The sequence below is a fragment of the Pelophylax lessonae genome (assembly GCF_965119305.1).
Source record: "Pelophylax lessonae genome assembly, chromosome: 5".
NCBI classification, from domain to species: Eukaryota; Metazoa; Chordata; class Amphibia; order Anura; family Ranidae; genus Pelophylax; species Pelophylax lessonae.
In genome coordinates, this window is record NC_138772.1 from 52,589,299 (window position 1) to 52,616,835 (window position 27,537).

The window sequence follows — 27,537 nt, forward strand, 5'->3', positions numbered from 1 at the left end:
CCCAGTATTGAGGTAGTTAAACTACATGTCCCCTCCCCCACCATGTATTCCGGGCTCTGCTTGCCCACCTGTGGCCCGGGACCGACATGGCATCTGTTGGCGGGTGGAGGGGAGGGAGAAGAGCGGACACACATCTGGTCTCCTCCCCTTCTTGCTGTGACCCAGAAAGCAACATGCATGACGTCACTTTCGGATCATATGTCACTTTCCCCGACTAGCATAACCGGGAAGGGATGTATTGCATTGAGATGTGCATTGCAATACATTCAGTGGAGCCCAGAGGAGACATGCAGGGTTTCATTACAGAGAACCTGTCACCTAAAAATAATTTTTGTCCTCTGTGATAAAAAAAAAAAGTTAAGCAAAAAAAAGAAAGTTACATCTAACCACATATAATCATCCCCAAAAAATTTGACCCACCCTCACATATACGCATGTACAAACGTAAACTTCGGGGGCGCCTACGCATAAAAATGTTGATACACATGTTACGCCGGAGTGAGAGCAATAATTCTAGCACAAGACCTCCTCCGTAGCACTAACTTGATACCTATAGGGGGCTTTTGAAGCCTCGCCCATAGAAAATATAGGGTAATGAGGTTTGTCGCCATTCCACAAGCATACACAAATTTTAGGTTTAATATGTTAGGTATTTATTTACTCTTCTCGTCTTTTATATTTTACCAAAAATGTGGGTAGTTATTGTGTTTGTTTGCCCTAAAATTCACTTTAGTGTGTTTTTTACAAAAATGTTGCTTTTCCTAGACCTTAGAGGTAATATCGTGTGCCAAAAAAAAAAATTTAACCTACCACTGTTTTGTTCTTTAGAAAAATGTATAATGTTTGGGGGTCAGGCCTAAAATGATTTTCTAAACATGTGTGCAAAAAATGCAAAAACGGCTCTGGCAGCGAAAAACTGTGAATTATGGTTAGAATTATTGCTCTCACTCTGATGTTTGCAGCAATACCTCACATGTGTGGCGCAATTGCAAGTTGAAAAAAAAAGTTCCACCAGTCACTGATTATAAACAGCGCTTGTAAACAAGTGATTAAGATTTGATTTGAGTAAAATCGATTTTAATCTTTCCCTGCTTGCCCCAGTATTCCATTTAAAAAGTTCTGAATGCTGGGGGTGGGAAAGATCGGCCGATCAGGTGACTCTTATGATTGGCTGTCACAGTGGTCACATGATTGGGAGCCATTCCCGCCAGCTACTGATCATTAGGAGGGATAAAGAACTGTCTTTCACATCTCAGTCTCTGTTGAGGGCGCGCCCTGCACAGAAACATTGGCCCCCTAGCTCCGCATATGTACGCTTTATGAGTGTTAAAGCCCACCCATGCCGCCACACACATATGTGTTAGGAGGTTGTACACGGCAGTGGCGGGCCGCCCGTCCCTCGTGGGCGCAGGGGCGCCCCCCCTATACATGCGTCCGGCCCCCTAATCTACATGTAGGGCACCGGATGCATGGATTCCAATGGGGCTTTTTTTTTTAAGCACGTGATTAGAGCCAGAGGCTCTGATAGGCTTCAAAAAGGGGTGGGCTCGGGGCGCAGAGCACTGCGCCCTGAGCTCACCCAGTTGTGTGCCAATAGTGAATGAATTCGCTATTGCCACACTGATTCTCCTCCCTGCCAATCAGGAAACAGGTCCTGAGATCTGTTTCCCGATTGGCCGAAAGGAGAAGGCATCCTATTGGCCAAGAAGGAGGGAAGAGACGGCCGCCCAGAGGGAACATGGAGACTGAGAGGGAAGCCGTCGCCGATGCCTGTCAGTCCCGCAGAGCAAGGTAAGTAAACTGGCACGGGGGGCATGGGGGGAATATGATGGTGCGGGCTGTAGTGATGGGGGGCCGCCTGCCGCCCGTGGCCCCCCCCCATCCCCCTTCGACTGATTGAGCAACAGCCACCACCGGTACACGGGTAAACGGGTTAAAGGTTGCATAAACCCATGGACCAAACTGTTTTATACTGCAGCTTACCAGTCTTTTGATGCTGCAGCTGCATTTGTTTCCTTTTTTTATAGGCTAAGAACACCTTTTCTGTAATGCTGAAGATGTTTCATCCACAATCTATCAAATTTTTGTATTTTCATTTTAAGGCTTGGTTTATACTGGGGCGGCTTAAAAAGTCGCCCAACTTTGAAGCCGCCCCATACACCGTGACTTCAGCACGGCTTTGAAACGACTTCTTTAATAGAAGTCAATGCAAGCTGCTCCAAAGTTACCCTCAAGTAGTGCAGGAACCGTATTCTAAGTCGGAGTGACTTGATTTGCTCTAATTAGAAAGGTTCCATTGCACTGAATGGAGCGTGACTTGTCTGACAAGTTGCCCCAGTGTGAACCGAGCCTTATTGTGCTTTAAACAGTAACTATTTGTAAGTCTTTAGATCCGGAGTGTCCAACCTTTTGACCTTCCTGGACCACATTAGAAGAAGAGGAATTGTCTTGGGCCGCACATAGAATACACTAATAATAAGGATAGCTAATGAGCAGAAGAAGTCGGGCAGATCACAAGTTAACGATCACTGATATAGAAAATGTAACTATCTGAGAAATAAAACTTCATTTTTTTGTAATATTTTTTATTATAAAAGTAAAAGAGGGCAACATATAACTAGTGCGATTTTTGACACACGAATACGTTTCGAATAAACTAACACATCAATATCCGGTTGGATAGATGTAGTAGAGCTCATCAGATATTTTAGTTCTAATTTTGCCCTTTGTGTGCTTCATCCTTAAAAATAGTTGCTCACGAATATTGGTGCTGCCAAAAACTGATGACATGAATAAGGCGTGATTGTGAAGAGTGTGAGATTTTTCTTTGGGAATATACAAAAGTATATTCCCAATATTACATATTGTATATTATGTAATAATATACAATATGTATATTCACAATATTAATATTACAAAAGTCCAAAATGTGTTTGCTAAGTGTGAATGCAATTTTACAAAAAAATTCCCCCTAAAAATCTGAATTTTTACCATTTTGTGTTGGGTCACATTCATAGCTGTTTTGGGCTGCATGCGTCCCTTGGGAGGCAGGTTGGACACCTCTGCTTTAGACCTAAATTTAGCATTGCTTTAAAGGAGTTGTAAAGGCAGAAGTTTTTTTTATCATAATGCATTCTTATTATTCTAATAAAAAGCCTTCTGTGTGCAGAAGCCCCCCCCCCCCTCCCCAGCACCCCTAATACTTACCTGAGTCCCATCTCTATCCAGCGATTTCCACAAGTCCCTCAGTCATCCGGGACTTTCCCTCCTGATTGGCTAAGACAGAGCAGCAGCGCCATTGGCTCCAGCTGCTGTCAAAGTCTGCTAGCCAATCAGGAGAGAAGGGGCGGGGCCGAACTGCAGCTATGTGTCTGAATTGATACTCAGAGCTGCAGCTCGGCTCGGGTGCCCCCATAGCAAGCTGCTTGCTGTGGGGGCACTTGAAAGGAGGGAGGGGCCAGGAGTAGAGGAGAAGAGGAGGATCCAACCTGCTCTGTGCAAAACCAACTGCCAAAACCAAGACTTTACAATCACTTTAAGATTCCACATATTTATGTGCTTTTCTTCCAAGACCCTAAGAGACTTTTTGTTTGGAAATAAACTAGCCAAGACCCACCCTCCCTGGCCTGTGATTGGACAATGAAAGAGCAGCATAGTTCTGATGCTGGGTGCTTCTAAGCAATGGATTACAGGAGACTGCTGTGCAGTAAGCCTTATGCTAGTTCTATGTACAATTGTATTTTTTTTTTGTGATAAGTACAGAAAAGCAATTCAATTATGTGTTATAGCTGTCTAGAATTCAGCTTTAACATTTTCAACATAGGTGTGTTATTTTTTTGCAGCTCCCTAGGTGGCTGTGAGCCCTTGGCTAGGGACCCCAAATACCAATGAGTGATTCCGCTGGCAATGGAAAGTGGCAGTACTTAGATGAATGTTGCTAGGTCATATTGAAATAACTGAAATTAATGGGCAGCCCTAAAACACAGCATGTAAGAACGTGTAAGGAACACTCACATTGGGACACAACTTTGTGAATGAGACCTCACTGTACTTTACCCATGGAAGAGCAGCATTATCAACCAAGGGCAGGACGTAGGTTAGGGTTACAGAAAACCTCCCTTTCCTCATTGCCAAAACAAGACGTGGGGGGTTGTAGTCTTTAGAGAGAACTGGGATCAATTCTTTTTTTTTTTTGAAAACAAACGTTTATTGGGTTCACATAATAATAACAAAACAAACATAAGCAGTCAGCACACCAGGTCACAACACATCAGTAATATATAATACAACATTGTCACATAAGGCACAGAAATCAGGCAAGAAAAAGAAAGAGAACAAAATACACGTGGGGGAAAAGAGCATCGCACACAGGCAAACATAACAGCAAGTATAACTGAGGCCTCGCCCCATTACGTCCACGAGTGTAAACAGGGTACACAAAGCTCACCACAATCCCAGAGATCACCCAGGAGAACAGGTGTCGGGGGACTGGAGCCACCTGTCCCAGACCCTATGGTAACTGCCAAGGGAACCCCGGTTAGTATATATGACTTTCTTGTAGGACAAGGATTGATTAACGTCAGCCTTCCACATAGCTAGATCAGGCCAGACAGACTGGATCCACGTGCGGGCAATCAATTTTCTTGCGCTAAAGAGGGTTTCATGCAGGAATTTCATGGTATATTTATCAACGTCCTCATCAGGTATGATACCCAGCAGGCAGACCCTAGGATCTAGCGTGACAGGAGTCCCCATATGGTCGTGCAGGAAGCGGACCACCTGCACCCAGAAGCCCTGGATACGAAGGCAGATGTCCAAAGGTGCCCGGTGACAATAGGCACTTGGGGCACACAGGGTCTCTGGAGGGAACGAATCTGGCTATTCTGTCAGGGGAGAGATATGCTCTATGTAAGATATACACCTGTGTCAATCTGTCAGACAACTTGGGCGAGACTAGCTTACAGGCCTCGAGAGCCTCCGTCCAGTCATCATCGTCAAGGTCGCCTACACCGTCAGTCCAACGAGGGCCAACACTGAACGCCAGGGCCGTGGCCGTTTTGGATGTCAGCATCTCATATAAAAGGGAGATACGTTTACGGGAGTCAGAACCAGTCAGGACATCCAGCAGGTCAACTGTGGGCAAGTCCGGGTAGCGACCCCCAAACTGAGCGCGAAGGGCATGGCGAAGTTGATAATATTGATAATACATGGAGGGGGGGAGGTCAAAGTCAGTCCGTAGCTGGGAGAAGGGCCGAAGTGCTCCCCCCCGCAATACATGGGAGAGATACACGACCCCCCTGGCCATCCACAGTCCAGGGTCTGGCAGTTGTAGTAATTCAGGTAAATGTCTATTGAACCACAAGGGAGTTTTAGCGTGGAACAGCGAGTCACCAGTCCTGGATAGCGCCAAATCCCATATCCTCCTATAGTGAGAAGAGACAGCGCTCGTCACCTGGGTGTTTGAAGGCCCACCAGCGCCCCGGAGAATATCACACAAGGGGTGAGGACTCGAAGTTAATGCTGGGGGGCAGGCCAAGGCCATATATCTGGGAGCATCTAGAGCATTGACATGATAGAAGTGGGACAACTGCGATGCTAGGTAATACGCCCCAAAATCCGGGACAGCAAGCCCTCCCAGTGCAGTCGGCCTCTGGGCATGGCGCCACGCCAGTTTGTGTCTACTGGGACCCCACACGAAAGTTTTCAGCAAACGTTCAAGAATTGCGAAGTATTTGTAAGGGATATACACAGGAGAGTGCCATAAAACATAAAGGATTTTGGGTAAGAGGATCATTTTAATCAAATTCACTCGGCCCATCACGCCGATGGGAAGACGGGACCATATTTGAGTCTTATGCTTAACCAGAGCGTACAAAGGCTCAATATTGAGAGCGATATAATCTGCGAGGTTACGGGATACCTGCACCCCCAAATGTTTAAGCGTAGAAACACGAAGTAAAGGGAGGAGGGACTGGTCCTGCGTTTGGGCAAAAACATCCAGGGACAAAATTTGCGACTTATCCCAATTAATGGACAGGCCGGAGAACCCGCCAAAGGTAGTGATAAGGTCCAGGACTCTAGATAGGGAGGGGCCAGGGTCAGCTAGGTAGAGAATCATATCGTCGGCATATAAGCCAATTTTATCAACGTGATCCCAACGACCGAGGCCAACAACATCCGGGTGTGCACGTATGGCAATGGCCAGGGGCTCGACCGCCAGCGCATATAGCAGTGGGGAGATCGGGCAACCCTGTCGAGTTCCCCTAGAAAGGGGGAACGACCTGGAAGTGTGTGCATTCGCCACCACTCTAGCGCAAGGACGATGGTAGAGGATGGTCAACCACTTCACAAATTTAGGCCCAAAACCAAAGCGCCCCAGACATTGCCATAGGTAACGCCATTCCACCGAATCAAAGGCCTTGGCAGCATCCAAGGACACCAAGACCCGGGTACCCACCAGATCATGTGTCGCCTGTACGTTCATGAACAGACGTCGTGTATTGCATGCCGTGTTTTTAGAGGGCATGAAGCCCGTTTGATCCGGGTGTATGAGAGAGTGAATGACCTTGTTAAGTCGCAGAGCAAGTATCTTAGCCAGGATCTTAATGTCACACTGAAGAAGTGAAATGGGGCGATAGGACTCAGGCAACGTGGGGTCTTTTCCGGGCTTAGGTATAAGGACAATCAGGGCTTCACTCATGGACGTCGGGACGGCAGAAGCCTCGAACATGGCGTTATAAACCTCTAGGAGTTTGGGGGCCAAGGTCTCCGAGTACAGGGAATAAAACTCGGCAGGGAGGCCATCCGACCCCGGAGCCTTAGCACGCGCAAAACAGGAGAGGGCCTCAACTATGTCACCCGCCGACAGGGGGGCGTCAAGGGCAGACGCCTGCTCGGGGGATAGGGTAGGAAATGATATAGTGTCAAGTAAAGCTGAGAGATCCGAAGGGGGGTACTCCACTTTAGACGTATAGACGTCCTGAAAAAAAGACGCAAATTCCTCCGCAACCGCAGAGGGATCAGCCGGATCCCCGGACGTAAGACGACGAAGGGTAATTACGACTGGGGGCTTTTCGTGTAAGTGAGCCAAATAAGCAAGAAGCTTACCAGCTTTCTCACCGAATTCAAACGACCGCTGTTTACAAAAAAAGAGCTTGCGATTCGCACGTTCCCGACACAGCTGTTCCATCGCCCGCGTCTGCAGATTTAAGTCCGCAAGCAACTCCGGGGAAGGTGCAAGGGCATAGCGACTCTCAAGTTCCACAAGTCGGTGCTCCGCGGAGGAGAACTCCGCCCGCGAAGACCGCTTAAACCTGGATATGCGCTCCGACAATAGCATCCTAGCATGGAGTTTGAACGCCTCCCACACCAACAGGGGCGAGGCGGTGAGGTCGTTATTAGCAAAAAAATGAGTCCATTCCTCCCCAAGGCCGTCCAACCCCGGAACCACAGAGAGCCAGAAGGGGTTCAGGCACCAGTGGCTCCGTGGAGGGCCAGGGAAGGATGATAGCGACACCCAGTAAGGGGCATGGTCAGAGAGCAAGCGGGGCCCGAACCCCGCAGCCTGCAGGCCAGGCGTCAACGAGCGCGAGAGCCAAATGGAGTCAATTCTCGACATGGAGGAGTGGGAGGCAGAGTAGCAAGAATAGGCACGGGTGGAGGGGTAAAGATGTCTCCAGGTATCAACCAAGTCAAAGTCAGTAAGCAGTCTACTAAATCTAGTGTTGGGTACCGGGGCATCACCCACTAAGGAGGCACTCTGTCTGTCCAGTACGGTATTGGACACCATATTGAAATCCCCTAACCATATTGCCGGGAGGGAGGGAAACCTAGCCATGAAGTCAAAGCCCACCGTGAGGAGAGAGGCAGCATAGGGGGGTGGTACGTACCACGCCAGGAGCAGTACCTCCCGACCACCAATTACCCCTCTAACAAAAACATACCTGCCCTGAGGGTCCGTGAGGACATCCCGCACCTGGAAAGAAGTAGATTTGGATATAAGTAAGGAAACCCCCCTCGAGTACGAGGAAAAGGTAGCGTGGAACGACCAGCCAATCCACGGGCGACGGAGAGCTCGGAGCAGGCCGTCATCTGCGTGCGTTTCAACTAAGACTATAATATCAGCACGCTGATCTTTCAAATAGGATAGGACAACAGAGCGTTTAATCCTGTCCCGCACCCCACGGACGTTCCAGGTAAGGATTTTCAGGGAGGCCATAGTAACAAAGACAAAACAGGAATGGGCAGGGGGAGTAGTAGGACCCCCAGCGCAGGCAGCACAGCCCCCCCCCCCCCCAACCACATGCAACAAACATATGTGACATTGCATAGCATACAAAGAAATACATATAAAGGTGAACCCAAATTAAAACCCCAAAGTAGGGGCACACACAACTCAAATACAGTAACCCAACCCGCCCACCCGGCTCCACACAAACCCCAACACGTGGGAGCATCAGCCCAGAACAAACAACAAAAAAACAAAAAGTTGCATAGATACGTGAAACACCAGCGGGTCGAGCCGGCCCAAAGAGGGCCACGGGTTGCCCGCTGGGGTACCAGGCTTAACAAAAATAACAGCCCCCAATACAGGGGGGAACGGGGGCGAATATTCTCCGAAGGGAGAGCCCATGACCAGGGCCCTATAACAACGTGAGGCAGCAGATATAAAAAAAACCAGCGCAAGCTATGCGCTACCCGGGCTGCAAACAGTCAGTATTCCGAGCTAAGGGAATGTAGGAGGCTCAGGGGAGCAACAGTGATTGCAGCAGACTCCCTCAGAACCCCAGTGCTGCCCAACACCCACACCCCAGCCAGCTTGGAGAGCTTGGAGAGCAGGGTCACACGGCAAAGAGGCATGTCCGGTGGGCGGGGGTGCAGAACAGCCACAGGGGAGGGGGTCCGCATTGAAGGGGGAAACACATGCAGAGGCTCCGCTCAGGATTCAGCCAGGCAGGGAATCCCGCGTCCTGCAACAGAGAGGCATGTCCACAGAGTTAAATCCACAGGGGAGCGGCAAGGACTGCAGGCGGAGACCCCGGCGGGAAACAGGAACAACAGGGCGAAAGGACAACAAACATACAAACAGGCAGCAGAGCACTTATTCACTGGAGGCCATCAAGCCAAGCCACGGCGGAATCAGGATCCTCGAAGAACCGCACTCTGTCTTCGGCCACCACGCGCAGCCTCGCAGGGTATAGCATGGAGTACTTGAGGTTGCGGACACGCAACCGGCGCTTGACCTCAGTAAACTGGCTGCGCTGTTTCTGAACAGCAGCCGAAAAATCGGGAAATGCCATAACAGTGTGGTTGTCCAAGGGAATGTTACCCTTTTCCCGGGCGAGGCGAAGCACAGCATCCCGGTCTCTGTAGTTAAGGAAGCGGGCAATAAAGACCCGAGGAGGGGCACCCTGGGGGGGGTCGCTTTGCTGGCATCCTGTGGGCTCTTTCCACCACAAAAGCCTGGGAAAAGGCGGCACGGCTGTAGGTAGTGACCAGCAAGTTCTCCAGATAGGTGGCTGGGTCGGTGCCTTCCGATCCCTCAGGGAGGCCAATAAAACGAATGTTGTTCCGCCTAGCACGATTTTCCATATCATCCTGTTTAAAATAAAGTTGTGCAATGTCCCTGGAGGCCTGCTCCACTGAAGTGCGAACCGGGGGGAGTTCATCCTCCACTACACCCAAACGATCCTCCACCTCGGTTATCCGCCCCCTGAGTGTCTGCATGTCCTGGCGGATCAGCGAAATATCCACCTTAACCTCCTCGATTTTTGAGGTAAGAGTGGCCTGGCAGAGAGAAATAGCCTCCAGGATCTTACCGCTGTCCGAGGAGCGCTCGGCCGGATCTGGAGCAGAGGATGGATCGCCGCCATCTTGGGCCTGCGCGCCGTCTTCCTGGCGGCGAAAACGATCCAGTTTGGCGGCGGCCTCGGAGCGTTTGGACGGTGGAGACATGGCGGCAGAGAGGCACGGTGAGTAGGCAGGCACACTGGAACGGTGGCACACTGGAACAGGATGGTAAGAAACCGTTAATGCCGGGAGAGAGGAGCTCACGCACGTCTGCTCACATGAAGCTTCAGGCCACGCCCCTCAACTGGGATCAATTCTAACTGATAAGAGAACAGGACAGGCATAAGGCATCAGAAGATTTTGGCTCACAAGGTTTGTGGTAGGATCAACAGTTTTTTTTGAACTTATAGAATGGATATAACCAGTGCTTTAAGTGGCCCAAAAGAGGTGCCAGTACTCTATTATAGCCTATAAATTTTGTCGCCCCCCCACCCAACATCAGGGTCCCCACAAAGCACCCCCCTGGCCGGGGCTGGGACTCTGGAGAAGGGGGACTCACTGGTGGTGACTGGTCTGGCTCTGGAGTGGGAAATATTCTTGGGGGGGGGGCAATCGAGGGCGCAGATGTCCAAAATGAGCGTACTGGTACGCTAAGGCGCACAGAGAGGTGGCGGTATGCTTAAGAGCCATATTTGGAAGTGACTGAGTACCAGTGCATACCGGCCCACTTAAAGCACTGGATATAACAAAATACTTTGAATGGTGTATTTACCAGACCAAAGCAAGCGAATAACAGAAGTTTATTATTTGGGTTTACATACACTTTAATGGTTGAACTTGCTACCGCTTAGGAGAAGTGTAACATTTGGTACATTAGGAGTTAACATTTGTTTAGGAAATTTAATTTTATTAGATAGAACTTTCTGGCATGCTTCAGGGTTCTGTTTAAAATGTTGTGCCATACCTTTTCCTTTTCTATTAGTGAACAGAGGAACTTTCTTGACTTTTAATGCCACCGGTGTGTGGATGACAGACAGCTCAATCTCTCAGTGAGCCAACCTGACACTTGCAATAGAAATTCAGGCCTCCTACTGACTCCTGGCAATTTATTTCTCTATGGATCAAAGATGCTTCAAAGACAACATGTCAGGAAAAGACATTGACTCACTCGGTGCCAGAATCAAGTTCCATTCCACAGCTGGCTTCTTCATTGACCTCTTGTAATGCATCTTGTTGGTAAAAGACAACTATGTCTTTGGTACTATAGTCCTTTAAATAATTCCCCCATTCACCTGAGTGCAACTCAGATCAAATACATGCCTTCTTTCTCCATCTAGAGATCATGCATGCACCCCAGTCATTACTATGAATAAGCTGTACTACTGGAAGCCACCTTGAGCACAACTTACCCATTGGAATAAATTAGTCTATAGAACCAATGCGCATTAAGGGGAAGACCCAGCTGGGACATTTTCACTGTCCTTTAAGATCCCCTATTCTTTAAGAGTTAGCCTGCCCAAAACTGATATTTCAGTTTTTGGTAGAATCTGGAGGGCTAAACCTGACAATTTCTTCTTTCAGTCTAGGAGTGTATTGAAGTTATCTCTGTGCTGAGTTCCCACATCTACATAACTGCTAAGTCATTATGTTGGCTTTTTTTTTCTTTGGAGCACTGACAACCTAGGGAACTTCTGAGATGTTTCTTCCTACTGCCAGTGGTGACAAGCCTTGAACTGAGCCCAACACTCTCCGCCATCACCAGTACACCAGTAGTGAAGAAAAGGGGTTTTATTAGGTCGACCTTTGCCCCTAGAACAATACCACTCAGTCAGGTTTACAGTACGGTTGCCACGTTATAGAATACCAGAATAGTAATCACCACAGTAACCCAATTAATATTTGTTCTCTCAAATTGCCTGTGAAGTTCCCAAACAGGACACATAAGGCTGAACAAAGGGAACAACTCCCCACATTAACAAATAATATAATTGGCAAGGTAGCTTATCTTGTAGTGCTTAGCCCCTACCTATACCACTGGCCAGTGGGAAAATAAAGTCTGGCAGGGTTGGGGTCAATAAACTCTTGTTGGAGCACTCACTCCAAGAGTATTTGTAACCCACAAGGGGTGGGTATCCTGGGTAGATTTTCCCGTCAACAACATTTCAGCAACAACAAGCAAGACTACCACAAGTACAGGTGGTCAAAGGGCCTCTTGTCACTGATGTTGCATAGATATCCTCCCTGGATGCCTGGTGTGAGGTAATACCAGGCGTGAGGGTCTCTCTGGGGCTCCCCTCTCAAGCCTGCATAGGAAACCTGGATCCTCAAACTCAGCGCTCTTCTTTGTTTCTCTCCTTTTGGAGTACGGAGTCCATATCCCTAGTAGGTCTTTTGAGTTTTCCTCCTCCATGCAGAACATAGCACAGTCCCTCAAAGCTCTCCTCGCTTTGTCTACTGCAGTCCCCTCATAGCTCTGTGTCCCAGCTGCACTGTCCTTCTGGGCTGCTCAGCAACTTCCCAAGCCTGATGTTTTTCTCTCTCCAAGCTCTTCTCAAATCTGTTTCCTGGTCCCTCTCTATCCCAGGCTCTCTGCAGCGCTGCCCATTTGGCTTGGGTCTCAGGGGTTCTCAACTAGCTATCTCCCTCAACTGCACTTTCAATTTTCTTTTTCCTGCCAACCCTCTGGGTGGTGCTTAAGTCCCAGCTGCCAATGCAGCCAGGGGAGAGAAACAATCTCAGGAACCTCTGAGCTGTGTGGCCTTCACCCTTTAATGGGCCCTGCCAGCCAGGGCTATGTGTTATTTTTTTATATATTTTAGAAAATGTAACAGAAGGAGCTTGAACACCCACAATAACGAGGAGCAGGATCAGGATTTATGGAGAAGAGATCTCCCGGTTGGAGTATCCATATAATATGAGAAGCCATGAGCTGACTCAGCCCACCAAGCACCACGTATTCCTAAATTATCATTTTTGACTCTATCTGAAATTAAATCCAATTTTTACCTAATAAAACTGTATTGTAAGGTTGCTTGTTCTACTATGTGGTGCTCCTAGTCTGCATTGCCTGTGTAGTCCAGATTTTACATTGTAAAAGAAGCAGTGGCATCATTTTCACCATGGTGCTGTACATAGCTGTTTTGCTTTCCCTTTAAAGGTTATTTGCGGTAAAATCAAGAAAGCATAAAAACCTCTGTAGTGTATCATAATTTTCTTTACTAAACAATAATGCTGTACTCACTTGTAGGAAAAACAATTCATGGCATACAAAGTATTACAAAATATGCATACAATGTACACATGCACAAACTATCTATCCTTCCTAGCAAATTACTACGGATAATATATGCAAGAGGAATACACTAAAAGTTAATTAACTTGGGTTGTAGATTTGGTGTCATTCCCATGTAATGTTCCTATTTTCAGTCTTTCTTTATGATGGAGCTGTCTTTCAGGATTCAGGATCTTCTGACAGCTTCTTGGAATCCTGCAAAAACTTCTACCAGTTCCTTCCTGTCCTCAGCACATGGCTTGCTCAAGTCCTTTGTTCCCTCCCCCTACTTACTGTAGCATCACTTCCTGTCGTGAGCTCATGAATTAGTCCAATGAGTTCATTAGCCTATGAATAGATAAATAGGGGAAGCCCAGCCTTCAAAAACAACACATGCAAACCAAATACATCACTCCTTTATATATGCTATAAAAATCACTAAAATAGCCTTAGGAACACAATAGACTATGCAGAGAGAAGAGCTCTAGATGGGACTCTGCAGTCCTCACCCACTAGAGGCTGTCTGCAGAAAACGACAGAAGGGGGCGAAGAAAAGACCAGTCACTCTGTGCAAAGAAAGAGAGCAGCAGTGGCTGGTCTTTATTACAAGAAGCTCCTACACAGAGGAAATGTCTATGCTTCCTTTATGGCTATTATTACGATGTGTAAGTATCAGTATTAAAAATGTCATACAGAGCAGTCCTTGGTGGCAAATATACTAAGTGTGCCAAATCCCTAATCTTTTATCTATTGAGATATCTCAGCTTACTGTTTACACTTATAAACCGTGAGTTATAGATATAGTAATTATTATGAAGGGTCCCTGAGTCCTAACATTGTTTTAAGGGTTCCTCAACGTTAAAAAGGTTAAGAAAGTCTGCTCTAGGGAATTCTTGGGTGTGTTCTCTGCATTTCAATTGGCTATAACCCAACAAAAGTTCAGCCCTTAATGCTGGTATCATAAAATGAAGTGGGGAGGGGGAGTATTACCTCTCATCCAATCACACTCTGCCCATTTCTTACTTTCAGATGGCCTTTTCACTTACAGTAGGGATGGTTTTAAACACACAGTCACAACTATACATGGTAGTAAGTAACTTAGATGCCATTTTTTTTAGTTTGAAAACAACAAATAATCTTGAATTCGCCTTAAAATGTTTGGAAATATTATTGCATTATGGCAAAAAGTTATTACAGCATGTTTGTATTGTAAAAAGCTGAAACGAATGAAATTACAGGCTCCTATTTGCATTTACTAATACCGAAAATATTACAATCTAGCTCTAAATTGTGCTTGGCAGTTTGCCAAGGGTTTCTTTTTTTACCGACTCTTCACTTTGAGAAGCACGCATAAAATACCGAGTTATATTGAGTGTATTCATGTGGTACTGAGGATCACTCCATCCCAGAACTTTAATGGAAAGGATTAGCGTAATTATTATCGCTTGTTTATGAGTCATTGCAATTACGCCGCGCAGTTTTATGAAGCGGGGCGATCTCCTATCTGGAACTCGGCGTAGAGCTGATTGAATACCGAGACGTAAACTAGCAATTATTGGCATCGTAATACAAGCATTAACCTTCTTAATTGTTATGACTTGCAGTACAATGAAATACAAAGTAATACAGAAATAGAGATCAGTATACAAAATCTGAAATGGAGCCTTAGGCTACATTCACACAGATGCACGGGGTGGCCCATGGTGATTCTTACACAGGAAATTAAATGTTGCCTGCACACTCTGTGTGAGACCATTGTTCACTGTGAGCGACGGCTGTCAGGTTTGTACAAATCAAATCAAATTTTCCTCCCCATCGCTCACTCCAATAGGAATAACAGGCGTGTTGCTCTCCTCAGGCGGGAGACTCCAATCAGAAGTGCATACAAAAGAGAGAACAGGAGGCGCAAACACCTGGTGCATTATCCTTGGACACCTTAAAATTTTTATTATTAAAAAGCCAAAAACATACTCACAGACATAAAGAACATATATCGCATAGAATGAGTCCACCACACGCGGAGGTGGTTGTCCCTATCGTTGGACCACTGACGCGTTTCGGGAGACACGCTTCCTTCCTCAGAGCTCTGCGGTCCAGCGATAAGGACAACCACTGCCACATGTGGTGGACTCATTCTATGCGATATATGTTCTTCATGTCTGTGAGTATGTTTTTGGCTTTTTAATAATAAATGTTTTAAGGTGTCCAAGGGTAATGCAACAGGTGTTTGCACCTCCTGTTCTCTATTTTGTTTGTACAAATCAAAGGCTGCCGCCAGTGATGCTGTTCGCATAAAAAACTCTCATCTGAGAATAGAGCAGTGATGGCGAACCTTGGCACCTCAGATGTTTTGGAACTACATTTCTCATGATGCTCAAATACATTGCAGAATGCATGAGCATCATGGGGAATGTAGTTCCAAAACATCTGGGTTGCCAAGGTTCGCCATCACTGGAATAGAGCCTCTGATTGACCATGGACACAGTCAGTTTGCATCCAGGGTCAGCGTTTCTATTGAGTTTTGACTACACACAAACCAGCCACAGCTAATCAGACAATTTGTCTGCAACCATAGCCCAGAGTATTGTGGCTTTTATCCACCTCTGAAAACTATCCACCCTTGGCTGCCAGTAGACATGTGCGATTTCTTTCCCTTACGAATTTACATACCCAAAAATATAAATGTGAAGTGAGCGCTAGATGTAAATGTTGTTGGTAGCAGCTAGCACAAAAAAAATGAATATACAACCTCCTAATAGCAGTGTAAATTAAAATATAAGTGCGGCACTATTGATTATAAACGTACAAAAGTCTCAAATGCAGATTAATAAATGAAGAACTAATAATAATGAAAAAACAAATAATAGGAAAATATATTAAAAAAAAAAAAAAAAAAACGTGATGTGATCAAAATATAAGAATGTGAAAAAATGTAATAAAATCCCAAAAAAGTCAGAATATGAGTCATCAATCCATTGGCTGGTCTCCCACAAAGTAGAACAGTTCCTCCCATGTGACACAGAGGGTGCCAGTCCACTCACCAAACATATCAGAAAACAACAGCCATAGAATACAATCGTGAAACACCTCTTGTGTTATAAAGGTATCTTCATGGTGATCTCCCTTCACCATTCAGATACACTCACCAGAAGCTGGAATCAGACAAGCCCTGTAATGGTGGTGTAGATCATAGTGTTGTATATATAGCCTGTAAAACTGGACCTACGATCACCGATCATATGGGGCGTACAGCACAAAAAAGCTCACCACTCTGACTTGGGGCACACTGCTCTTCATGTCTTTCTTCCTCCCACCATGAACCTTGCTGGATGATCTTCCTGCCGATAACATTCCTCCCGGAACTCCTAACACTCCTCTCGGGATTCCCTGTACCTCCTGTGAAAGGAGGTACACAGAGTCCCGGGATGAGTGTTATCGGTAGGAAGATCATCCAGCGAGGTTCACGGGGGGAGGAAGAGAGACATGAAGAGCAGTGTGGCCCAAGTAAGAGTGGTGAGCTTTTTTTGTGCAGTATGCCCCATATGATCAGTGATCGTAGGTCCGGTATCACAGGCTATGTCTACAAAACTGTGATCGACACCATTACAGGGCTTGTCTGATTCCAGCTTCTGGTGAGTATCTGAATGGTGAAGGTAGATCACCATGAAGATACCTTTATAACGCAAGAGGTGTGTCACGATTGTTATTCTATGGCTGTTGTTTCCTGATATGTTTGGTGAGTGGACTGGCACCCTCTGTGTCACACGGGAGGAACTGTTGTACTTTGTGGGAGACCAGCCAATGGATTTATGATTGCTACACATATTGGGACTTTTTTTATATTTTATTACATTTTTCCACATTCTTATATTTTGATCACTTCACATGTTTTTTTTTTTTATATTTTTTATATATTTGTTATATATTTTCTTATTATTTGTTTTTTCATTATTATTTGTTCTTTATTTATTTCATCTGCATTTGAGACTTTTGTACGTTTATAATCAATAGCGCTGCACTTATATTTTAATTTACAAGAATTGACATACGGATGAAATATTAGTTATTCAGAGATTCCCCATAATAAAAAATGCATGGGGTCTCTCCTAAAATTTATACAAGGCCCTTAGGTCTGGTATAGATTTTATGGGAATTCTATGCCAAAGAAATCTATACCAGACCCTTATCCATGCATGCAGCCCGGCTGGCCAGGAAAGAGGAGGACGAGCGAGCTCTCGCCCCCCTAAACCATACCAGGCCACATGCTCTCAACATGGGGGTTGCTTTAGGGGAGCCCCCCCCCCTCAAAGCATCTTGTCCCCATGTTGGTGAGGATAAGGGCCTCTTCCCCACAATCCTGGCCCGGTGGTTGTGGGGGCTAGCCTATCTGAATCTGGAAGCCCCCTTTTCTGGTCTCGCTCATGTAAATGAGTATGGGGTACATAGTACCTCTACTCATTCAACAAAAAAGTGAACCGTAAAAGTCCTTTATTAAAAAAATACAAAAATAAATAAACAAATATGTCCCCTGATGTAAATCCAGCATCAATCATGATGAACACCAACCACCAACCCACACGAAAAAAATGAAATCCCACCGCCTGATGAACATGACCAGTGGAGAGACACTCTCCGAATGACAGATGCTTTTCCCCCACCGGTAAGTAAACATGGTTGCGGGGTCACATGTGATGTCACCGGGTGACCACGCCCCCCCATGAATTCACTTTAATTGCAGTTGCCTGGGCACCCTTAGACTGCCAGTGCCACCAGGCACCCCCTTCTATCCTAGTATCCCTGGTAGAATCTTTGTGGTTCAGGCTATTGCTGACACCATCACCTTGTCAGGCAGGACTATCAGGGGTTTTGCCAACCATTCTAGACTTTGGATCATTAGCCACTCTTGGATTCCCATTGACTTCAATGGATTTTTCTGTTGTGGAAATTCCAACTTTCAGAGGGGTGAGAATTTGCTAAAAATTTGGCCAAACCACAACTAGTCAAACTTTTCAGAAGTTCACTTGTCTCTAGCTAAAATACACACATCTCTTGTTTGCCAAATGATCTGTAAGTTCTGTTCAGCCACATTTGGGATTCATACACCTCTGCCAGACAGGAAAATCAGAAGTCCTTATCCAAAAACTCCAATTCCAAATATTTTTTTTTATGTTTCTGAGTCTTGAAGCAAAATAAGTATTTTCAGAAAGGCAGCAGTGACAGTCTTCATGTTTCTCTATGATGGCAGTTGTCCTTTAAAGGAAACCTGTACAGAAGAAGTGTTGAGAGTTGAGTTGCTAACCTTCGCTTATGAAAAATACTAATTTCCTGGCTAGCATGCGGCATTAACAGTACTTTTTTTTCAGTACTTTCTGTGGAACTGATCCAGAGAAATGCAGATTAGGAATTCAATCTTCAGTTTCTAGCTTCCCTTATCCTCATTCTTGTCCTGGGTCAATGACTTCAAAACATTGAAGTCCCTGGATCAGCCAGGTAGCAAGCAATTTCAAAAGGCCAACAATGGCAGCCTACGAATTTCTTTCAAACATGCTAATCCCCACACTCACTCACTTATATCAACCATTCTCAGCCAGGGTTCAGTGTGTATGCCGGGCCTGGATTTGGGTACCCAGAGAGGAGAGAAGGCACATGGGGACCAGGAATTGGGGTAACGTGTATTTAACAGAAAAGTTCAGACAAGGTGGTAATAGAGTCACTGTGACATGGCCCTGTTGGCAAGGCAGCACACAGAGTTGCAGAGGATCCCCGGTAACATTTATAATGCCAACAGCATCCGACATAGGGGGTAGTTGGGGCAGTATGGCAACAAGGCGCCTGGAGGTGGGAGAGCTTCTAGCTGGAGGCATAGGCGAGCGAACTGTACACTATCCCACCTCCACCGGAACCTCTCCCTGAGCTAAACACACTGTCTCTATCCAGCCGGTTCCTGTCTCTGATCTAGCCACTATCAGACAGCTGCTCCCCTGACACCTATGGAGGCCTTAGAGAAACATGGATTCTACTTGCCTCACTCTCTGAATGGCAGTTGCTGGACAGCACCACCTATGCAGGCAGGCCTGACTACCCCTGCCTACAAGTGGAACTCAAGGTTCCTCCAAGGGTGGCCCAGGGTTGCTTGAGCTGCGACCGCCATCTGATGGTACCTGCTGTAGTTTCAAGTCCAATGCCACTTGGAAGAGCCAGCACCATGACTGCAAGGGTGTCATTCTAGCCTCCCTGTCAGAGGGGCATTCCTACCATTTACCACCACCAATGTAAGGGGCATTTTGCCAATGACCCCCCGATGAACCAATCGTACCAGGAGTTTCCTTAACCTGAAAATCATTTTAAGAGGTCCTCTGGGGTAAAAAGGTTGAGAAAGGCCTCAATATATGTATATATAAAATATCAAAAAATGAAGATATTTAGTAGGTAAAATAGAGAACAGCAAACAAGTAATAAAAAAAAGTGAATGTCTCATTAAAAACTGGTTTCAGATAAACATTACAATGATACTTCCAATACACAATTAGAAATGCGCTTTTGTTCCCCTTTAAAATGTTGTGGAGACCTAATATAAAATAATATGTTGCTTTTGTGCCTCGGATTTCACATTAGCAATGTTAATGCATTGCAATTTTATTAAATCTTATAACACACAGACGTGTCTATAATGCTTTGAGACTGGTGATCATTCGTCCTCATCCAATTAGCTTTTCATGAGTCTGTGGTTTCGCTGTGCTCTAGTATTGATTCCCCGATCATCTTTCATATTAATCTGATACGTTTGAAAGAAACGACTTTTGACTATGGCAGATATTTAGAACCAATTCGAGGATGAGCGCTTCCGATGATGTCAGCTTCTTGATGCGCATTACCCTTCTGTCTAGACAGGTTAATAGGATGCAATTGTGTTTAGGGGAAAAACTTTGCAGGCCGGGTACTGTTTGATAACGCTTTCTGCCGGGTGCTTTTTGATACTTAACCACTTCTGGACTGGAAGGATTTGCCCCCTTAAAGACCAGGCCATTTTTTGCGATTCGGCACTGCGTTATTTTATGGATCATTGCGCGGTCTTGTGACCCTGTACCCAAATAGTTGATGTCCTTTTTTCCCACAAATAGAGCTTTCTTTTGGTGGTATTTGATCACCTGTGTGGTTTTTATTTTTTGCGCTATAAACAAAAATAGAGCGACAGTTCTGAAAAAACAATATTTTTCACTTTCTGCTATATAACATTCTCAAAAAAAATTTAAAAATCAACATTTTTTAACATTTTAGGCCAATTTGTTTTCTGCTACATATCTTTGGTAAACAAAATCGCAATAAACGTATTTTGATTAGTTTGCGCAAAAGTTATTGTGTCTACTAACTACGGGAAAGATTTATGTCATTTTTATTGTTTTTGGTTTTTTTTACTAGTAATGGCGGTGATCTGCGATTTTTAGTGGGACTGTGACATTGTGGCGGACAGATCGGACCCCTAACTGACATTTTTGACTCCTTTGGGGGGACCAGTGACATTACTACAGTAATCAGTGCTAAAAATATGCACTGTTACTGTAATAATGACACTGGCAGGGAAGGGGTTAACCCGGGGCAATCAAAGGGTTAAATGTGGACCTAGGGGTGTGTTTCTAGCTGTGTAGGGGCAGGGCTTGTGAAATGATCAGAGACCTGTGATCCTTTATAGAAGGATCACAGGAGCTCTGTGATTATTCCAGAGAAAAGAACGGTCAGCTGTGTTTACAACAGCTGACTGTTCTTCTCTCTCAGCGGAGCTGCCTCCCTGTGCATCGGAATCCCCAATCCCGAGTGGGGGCGGGAGCGTGCCGCCAGTGGCACAGGCTCGCCCCCTAGCTGCAGACGCGCAGCCAACGTATATCTACGGCGGTTCTCGCATGAGGGTCAGTCTGCCGCAGTATTGCCGAAAGCGAAAGCAATTAAAGCTGAACTCCAGGCAGATTTGAAAGACACAGCTCTGTAATCAATATTACATCATTAAATGTATTTGTTTTAATACAAGCAGCATATGTACCTGAATGAGACCTGGTATCAGCCTCTTGCAGTTCCTGTACAGCAGGGCTGGAGTGTGAGAGGAAGAAGCAGCACCAGTAGCCAGTTAGTTCATGTGCTGTCAAGAAGCATGTTGATAGGAGGAAAGACCAGAGTGGCAAAGACATGAATTCACCACTGTGCTGCTTCTCCTTTCTCTGTCCAGTCACAGCCTGGGGGAGGGTCCAGGATGACCTTGACTTAGAGAAAGAAGGATGAATGCTGCTGGTCATCAGACTGAGGCCATCTAGTGGTGGAAAAGAAATACTGCATGGGAAATCTCTGACTTTAAGGCAAATCTTGCAAAAAAAAGTTGTTTTTTTCACAGGCTAGGTGTGGGTTTAGAAAAGCCTGGGCTCAAAGGAAGTAGGTTTAATGTTGGCCATCAAACTGAGGACATCTAGTAGCAGAAATAAGGTACCAAATTAAAGGTAAAAATTGCAGTAAAAGCTGGATTTGTTGTTTTATCTTTTAATGGACTATTTATTTATATCTTTTTTTTTGGCTAAGTTATGCAGATTTATGACTATACAGTTCCACAGTTTGCTTAAAGCAGAGCTCCACCCACAAGGAGAAGCTCCCATAGTTTGCACCCTCCCCTCCTCCACTGCCACATTTCTCACTTTTTGGAGTGGAGGGGGGAGTGGGTACCTGGTTTTGACGGATACCTGCTCCTACTTTCAGCCCAAACTGAGTTGGAAGTTTGCCCCCCTCCCTTATTCCCCTGCAGTCTCCTGAGACACATAACAGATCCAAGAAGACTACGGGACCATTCACAAGGCGCAGCGCGACTAGAGCATGTGCAATAAGAAACCGGCTGTAAAGCTGCAAGGCCTGAATTCCTGTTTTCCTTAGTTCAGATACTGGCGCCTGCACCCCAAAGTCATTTGAACAAATAACTTGGGTGAGGACATCACTGGATTCAGGGGCAGGTAAGTGTTCTTATACTAAAAATCAGCAGCTACAGCATTTGTAGCTGCTGATTTTTATTTTTTTATTTTTTTTTGGGGGGGGGGAGCCTGGAGCTCCGCTTTAATGTAATAGTCAACTGTACACTGGCTCTAATGTTCTTCAATGTAAGGATATTATTCTCTTTTTATCCTGTTACTTTTGGAGGGAGTTCTGCTTTAGAAAGAGAAAAAAAATAAGAATTTCACTATTCCATATATCAATCACCTTGGCACATAAGCAGAAGAAAAATCAATCTAATGTTTTCAAATATGAGACCGGAACTCCAAGAAAGCCCAGCACCTTTTGAGACCCAGGACTTCAGGGGGGGGCAAGGGTAATGTTTTGCTACAGAAAAGGTTTTTTACTTAGGCCCCTTTCACACGATCGTTCCGTATGTCCGTATATCACCCCATCCGTTTGCGGCTGATATACGGACATAATGCATGTCAATGGGATTGCGGATGTCTTTGGAACGGAACAGAACCCTATTTTTTCTTCCGTTTAAAAAAAAACAGAAAGGACGCAAAATCGGATGCCAGCGGTGTCATCCACTGACATTTGCAATCCCATAGACTTACATTATGTCCGTATATCATCCGCAAACGGATGGGATGATATGCGGACCTACAGACTGGATGACACAAGTGTCATCCATGTCCGTGAAAAAAAAAAAAAAAGTGCCGGAGCGGATCGCAATACGGTCCGCTCCGTGTGAAAGGGGCCTTACAGTGCCACCCGCCCCCTCTCCCAGAGCACTGCAGACTTCCCTGTCCTGTAAAAAAATAACAAATTCTAAAAAAAAAAATAATAATAAAAAAAATAATAATAATAATTAAACATTGTATTAAATAATAATAATTAAACATTGTATTAAATAATAATTAAACATTGTATTAAATAATTTAAGAAAATTGTAAAATAAAATAATTATTAAAAATAAAAATGTTAAAAATATTTAAAAATAAATATATTTATTATTATTATTATTTTTTTTTTTTTAAATGTAAAAATCAATAAAAAAAAGGGCTGATTCACACAGATTCTCTGTTATGTTTGTGTCTGCTAAAAATGATTTTAGTGAAAACATTGTCTTGATATATTCAGGGGGGGGGAGGGGCTGCCAGGTAGGTTGTACGGGGCCCTGTGATGCTCTACTCGTGCCACGTTGGTGGCACAAGTAGAGCATTCTGTAGACACCAGTAGAAACATAAATACATTTCCCTCTCACCACTATTGAAGAATCTGTACATGGAAACATGACAGAGGACAAATACTCTATATTAGGATGACTGTATGATCATCCTCTATGACATGATCCAATCACTCAGACGATGTTTGATATGACAGTACTACTTTACCCGTTAGACGATCTGGGAATGGTTTATAGACTGTGATGGATTTGTTCTGTCTTCCAGGTCAGCTGCAAAGTCCTGCAGTTCTTTCATCAGTATATGCTGGGCTGTAATTATTTCTGGATGCTGTGCGAGGGCATTTACCTCCATACGTTAATAGTGGTGGCCGTGTTTGCTGAAGAACAGCATCTGCATTGGTATTACCTCCTGGGCTGGGGTAAGTGCCAGGCTCTCTGCAGATTACTCATTTTAAAGCCAAAATACCATTATCCACTCCAGTGATCTACAAACGCCTACAAACAGCAAAAAAGAACATTTATGTCATCATTATAAATGATGTGGAAAGAAGGAAAACAGGTCTAATCTGTGTATATTTATACCACTGGGAAAGGAATATTGATAGCAGTAAATGTTCCTCTGTTTATACCAATCATACCCCAAAAAAATAATTACAATAATGATAGCGATAAAGCAAGTTATAATTATATCTCCTCCTCCATTCTTAATTCAGGTAATGCTATAATTGCCACCATTTAAAGTGAAACTATAGGCAAAACTTTTTTTTTATTTTTATTTTGGATAGAGTAAGGGAGATTTATAACCCCTGTCAGATTTTTTTCACCATCTGTGTCCCATTGGGGAGATTTCCCTTCACTTCCTGTCCCATAGCCAAACAGGAAGTGAGAGGAAATCCCTGCAAATTAACTGCTTAGGGACCGCCCACTGTAGCTATACTACGGTGATCTGACACTTCCCCAGTCCCTAGTACGTGATCTGACACTTCCAGGTCTGGGCGAGCGTGCGCACCATCGGTGACCCACTCCCGCTGTGATTGGACACCGCAGGAGCCAATCAGCAAGTCCGGCAGACGTGATGTCCGGCCGGGACCCACCGATTACTCAGGACAAAGGCAGAACGGCAGTCTGCCTATGTAAACAAGGCAGACTGCCGTTCTGTGAGATGGAAATGTGGCAGTTAGTGTCCGATTTGTTTGCCGCAATATCCCACTATAAGTCGCTGATCGCCGCAATTACTAGAAAAAAATGTAAAAAAATACTTAAAAATATCCCATACTTTGTAGACACAATAAATTTTGTGCAAACTAACCAATGTACGCTTATTAGGATTTTTTTACCAAAAATATGTAGCAGAATACAAATTGGCCTAAATTGATGAAGAGATTAAAAAAAAAAGTTTGGGGAATGTTTTAACCACTTAAGCCCCGGAAGATTTTACCCTCTTCCTGACCAGGGGGTATTTTGCGATTTGGCACTGCGTGACTTTAGCGGACAATTGCGCGGTCGTGTGACGCTGTACCTAAACGAATTTGACGTTCCTTTTTTTCCCACAAACAGAGCTTTCTTTTGGTGGTATTTGATCACCTGTGCGATTTTTTGATCATGCGCTATAAACAAAAAAGAGCGTCAATTTTGCAAAAATAGCAATATTTTTCACATTTTTTTATATGAAATTCCCCCCAAAAAAATGTAAAAATCTAAATTTTTTAACATTTTCGGCCAATTTGTTTTCTGCTACATTTTTAGTAAAACAAATCGCAAAAAGCGTATTTTGATTGGTTTGCGCAAAAGTTATCGCGTTTACTAACAAAGGGAAAGATTTTTGTCATTTTTGTTGTTTTTTTTAAACGCGTAATGGGGGCGATCTGCAATTTTTTTTGCGGGACTGCGACATTGGGGCGGACAGATCGGACCCTTGACTGACATTTTTGACACTTTTGGGGTTACCAGTGACATTTCTACAGTAATCAGTGCTATAAATATGCACTGTTACTGTAAAATTACACTGGCAGTGAAGGGGTTAACTTTATTTGAGAGGGAGGGGCTGTGTGTGTCCCTAGGGGCGTGATTCTAACTGTGATTGGCTGTGGCTTGAGGTGTAGGAACAATGATCAACGGTCCTACATAGTAGAACCGTATGATCACTGTTCCTACACAGGGGAGAATGACAGGCGGCTTGTTTACATTACCCGCCTGCCTTTCTCCCGCTGTCATGGACGATTGTGAGTGAGCGGCGGACATCGGGTCCGCCGCTCACACGCGCGGGGGGGTCCATGACCGCGCGGGAGCGCGCCTCCGGCGCCGTGCGCTCGCCCCCCAGAGCCTCACAGGCTAGTGACATACCGGTACGTCACTTTGACTGTAAGGGGCTGACCGCCGCAGTATATATACTTGCGGTGGTCGGCAAGTGGTTAAAGCAGGAAGTAAAAATAATTGGGTTTTTTTGTCGGTTTTTTGTTGTATGTAGCGCAAAAAATTAAATCCGTGATCAAATACCACCAAAAAAAGGACATTGATTTTATTTGGGTACAGTGTCGCACGCCCACGCAATTGTCAGTTAAAGTAACGCAGTGCCATATCACAAAAAATGGCCTGGTCGTGAAGGGGGTAATGCATTCCGGAGCTGAAGTGGTTAAGGGAAATCTTTGGGGACTCCCCCAGGTCACCAGAACTAGTGTCCCCATTGGAAGATTGCCCCTCTATTACTTTTTTGGGGACAACCCAGAATTGTGGGTTTTCTTTTATGTTCATTTTCAATGATAATGGTAAACAAACTAAATGGCAGAAAAATAGGGAGGATTTACTAAAGCTGGAAAGTGCAAAATCTGGTGCAGCTCTACACAGAAACCAATCAGCTTCCAGGTTTTGTTGTCAAAATTTAATTGAACAATCTGAAGTTAGAAGCCGATTGGCTACCATGTACAGCTACACCAGAGTCTCCTGTTTTAGTAAATCTCCTCCATAGAGAAGAGGAATCTAATGCTAATTGGGGGCACAGACAGCAATAAAAAACTGACAAGTGTTCTAATCCCTCTGCACTCTAAAACTAAAAAAAAAAAAAAAAAAAAAAAAAAAAAAATTTTGCCTTTAGTTATACTTTAAAGTCGGCCTGAACCTAAAAAGTAAAGATTTGTTATATTATACAGAACATCAAGAAATGTTAGTTGTGCCTAAACAGTGTCCTGAAAATCTACCTTTTATCTGGAATTTCTCCTGAAAAAGTGCTCTTCCTGATGTATGATTGTGCCTAGGCTCTTCTGTGCCTACAGCCTCATAGCCATACCTCCCACCTTTCTGAGATGGGAATGAGGGACACCTATTAGCAAAAGTATGTAGGCATAGGACACACCCCCCCCCCCCTGTCACACCCACCATAATAAGGAAATTGATAAACCAAAAACATGATTGGTTAAATCCATAAGTGCTTTTTTTACCACTAATATCCCTTTATATTGGCTTTTGAAACTTACAAATGCAACAATGTAGAAATTGGATGAAAGGTTTAGCACTGGGAAACACGTTTTGAAAGATAAAAAGTGCATTTTATATACAACTATATAGATCAGACCAAACTGAGGAACAAATGAGGAGGTAAGAGGGACTTTGTTCCAAATCAGGGACAGTCCCTCAGAATCAGGGACAGTTGGGAGCTATGTCATAGGCATTTAAGGCATTGCTGCCCCTGACAGTTAGTCTAAGAAGATATGGAGTGAGATCTGGTGATGAACCTACTGTGCTGCTCTCTGTTCTCCTTGCTGGAGGATCTGAGTTGAGGAAGGAATGCCCTGCCTCTACCAAGATGACCGCCTTCACACAGAGACACAACTACAGGGAGACCACAGATAATACTGGTGGCCGGTCTTTTTCCCTCTGACTACAAGTTTTGGGTGCAGCTTCTGAAGTTCAGTTCCTCTTTAACCACTTTACCGCTGAGTACCGTAGTACTACTGCGGCAAAGTGGCTCTTGTAGGTCTGACGACGTAGACCTACGTCGCCAGACTCCTCCCCCTGTAGGCGGCGCTCGCGCGCCGCCGGAGGCGCGCTCCCGCTGTTTTCATTCACAGCGGGAGTCGGGCCAGGGGAGGAGCAGCGGCGATCGCCGCTGCTCTGCCCCGATCGTCGGGGAATCCAGTTTGGAGATCCGCCCGCTTGTGTAAACAGAGCGGGCGGATCTCCTCAGTGACAGGGAGTGACAGATCGGAGTGTTCAGCATATCTGGACATCCGATCTGTCCTTGTCTCACACAGTCACCTCCCCCTCCCCACACGTCAGTAAGCACCAGGCATAGATTAACCCCTCCCTCTCCAATAAAATTAACCCCTTC

At 45.0% G+C, this 27,537-nt stretch overlaps 1 protein-coding gene across 3 annotated transcripts in view; it reads left to right on the plus strand.

Moving 5' to 3' along the window:
* The window catches only part of CALCR (calcitonin receptor), a 490,211-nt gene that overhangs the window by 388,451 nt on the left and 74,223 nt on the right, over positions 1-27,537 (plus strand). For all 3 annotated transcript variants that reach the window (XR_014225284.1, XR_014225285.1, XM_082258039.1), the window contains exon 8: positions 23,479-23,632. Coding sequence is in view for 1 of the 3 variants with exons in the window: in XM_082258039.1 (XP_082114165.1) it covers positions 23,479-23,632 (154 nt within the window). In the remaining 2 variants the exon portion in view is untranslated. The remainder of the gene's footprint in view (positions 1-23,478; positions 23,633-27,537) is intronic.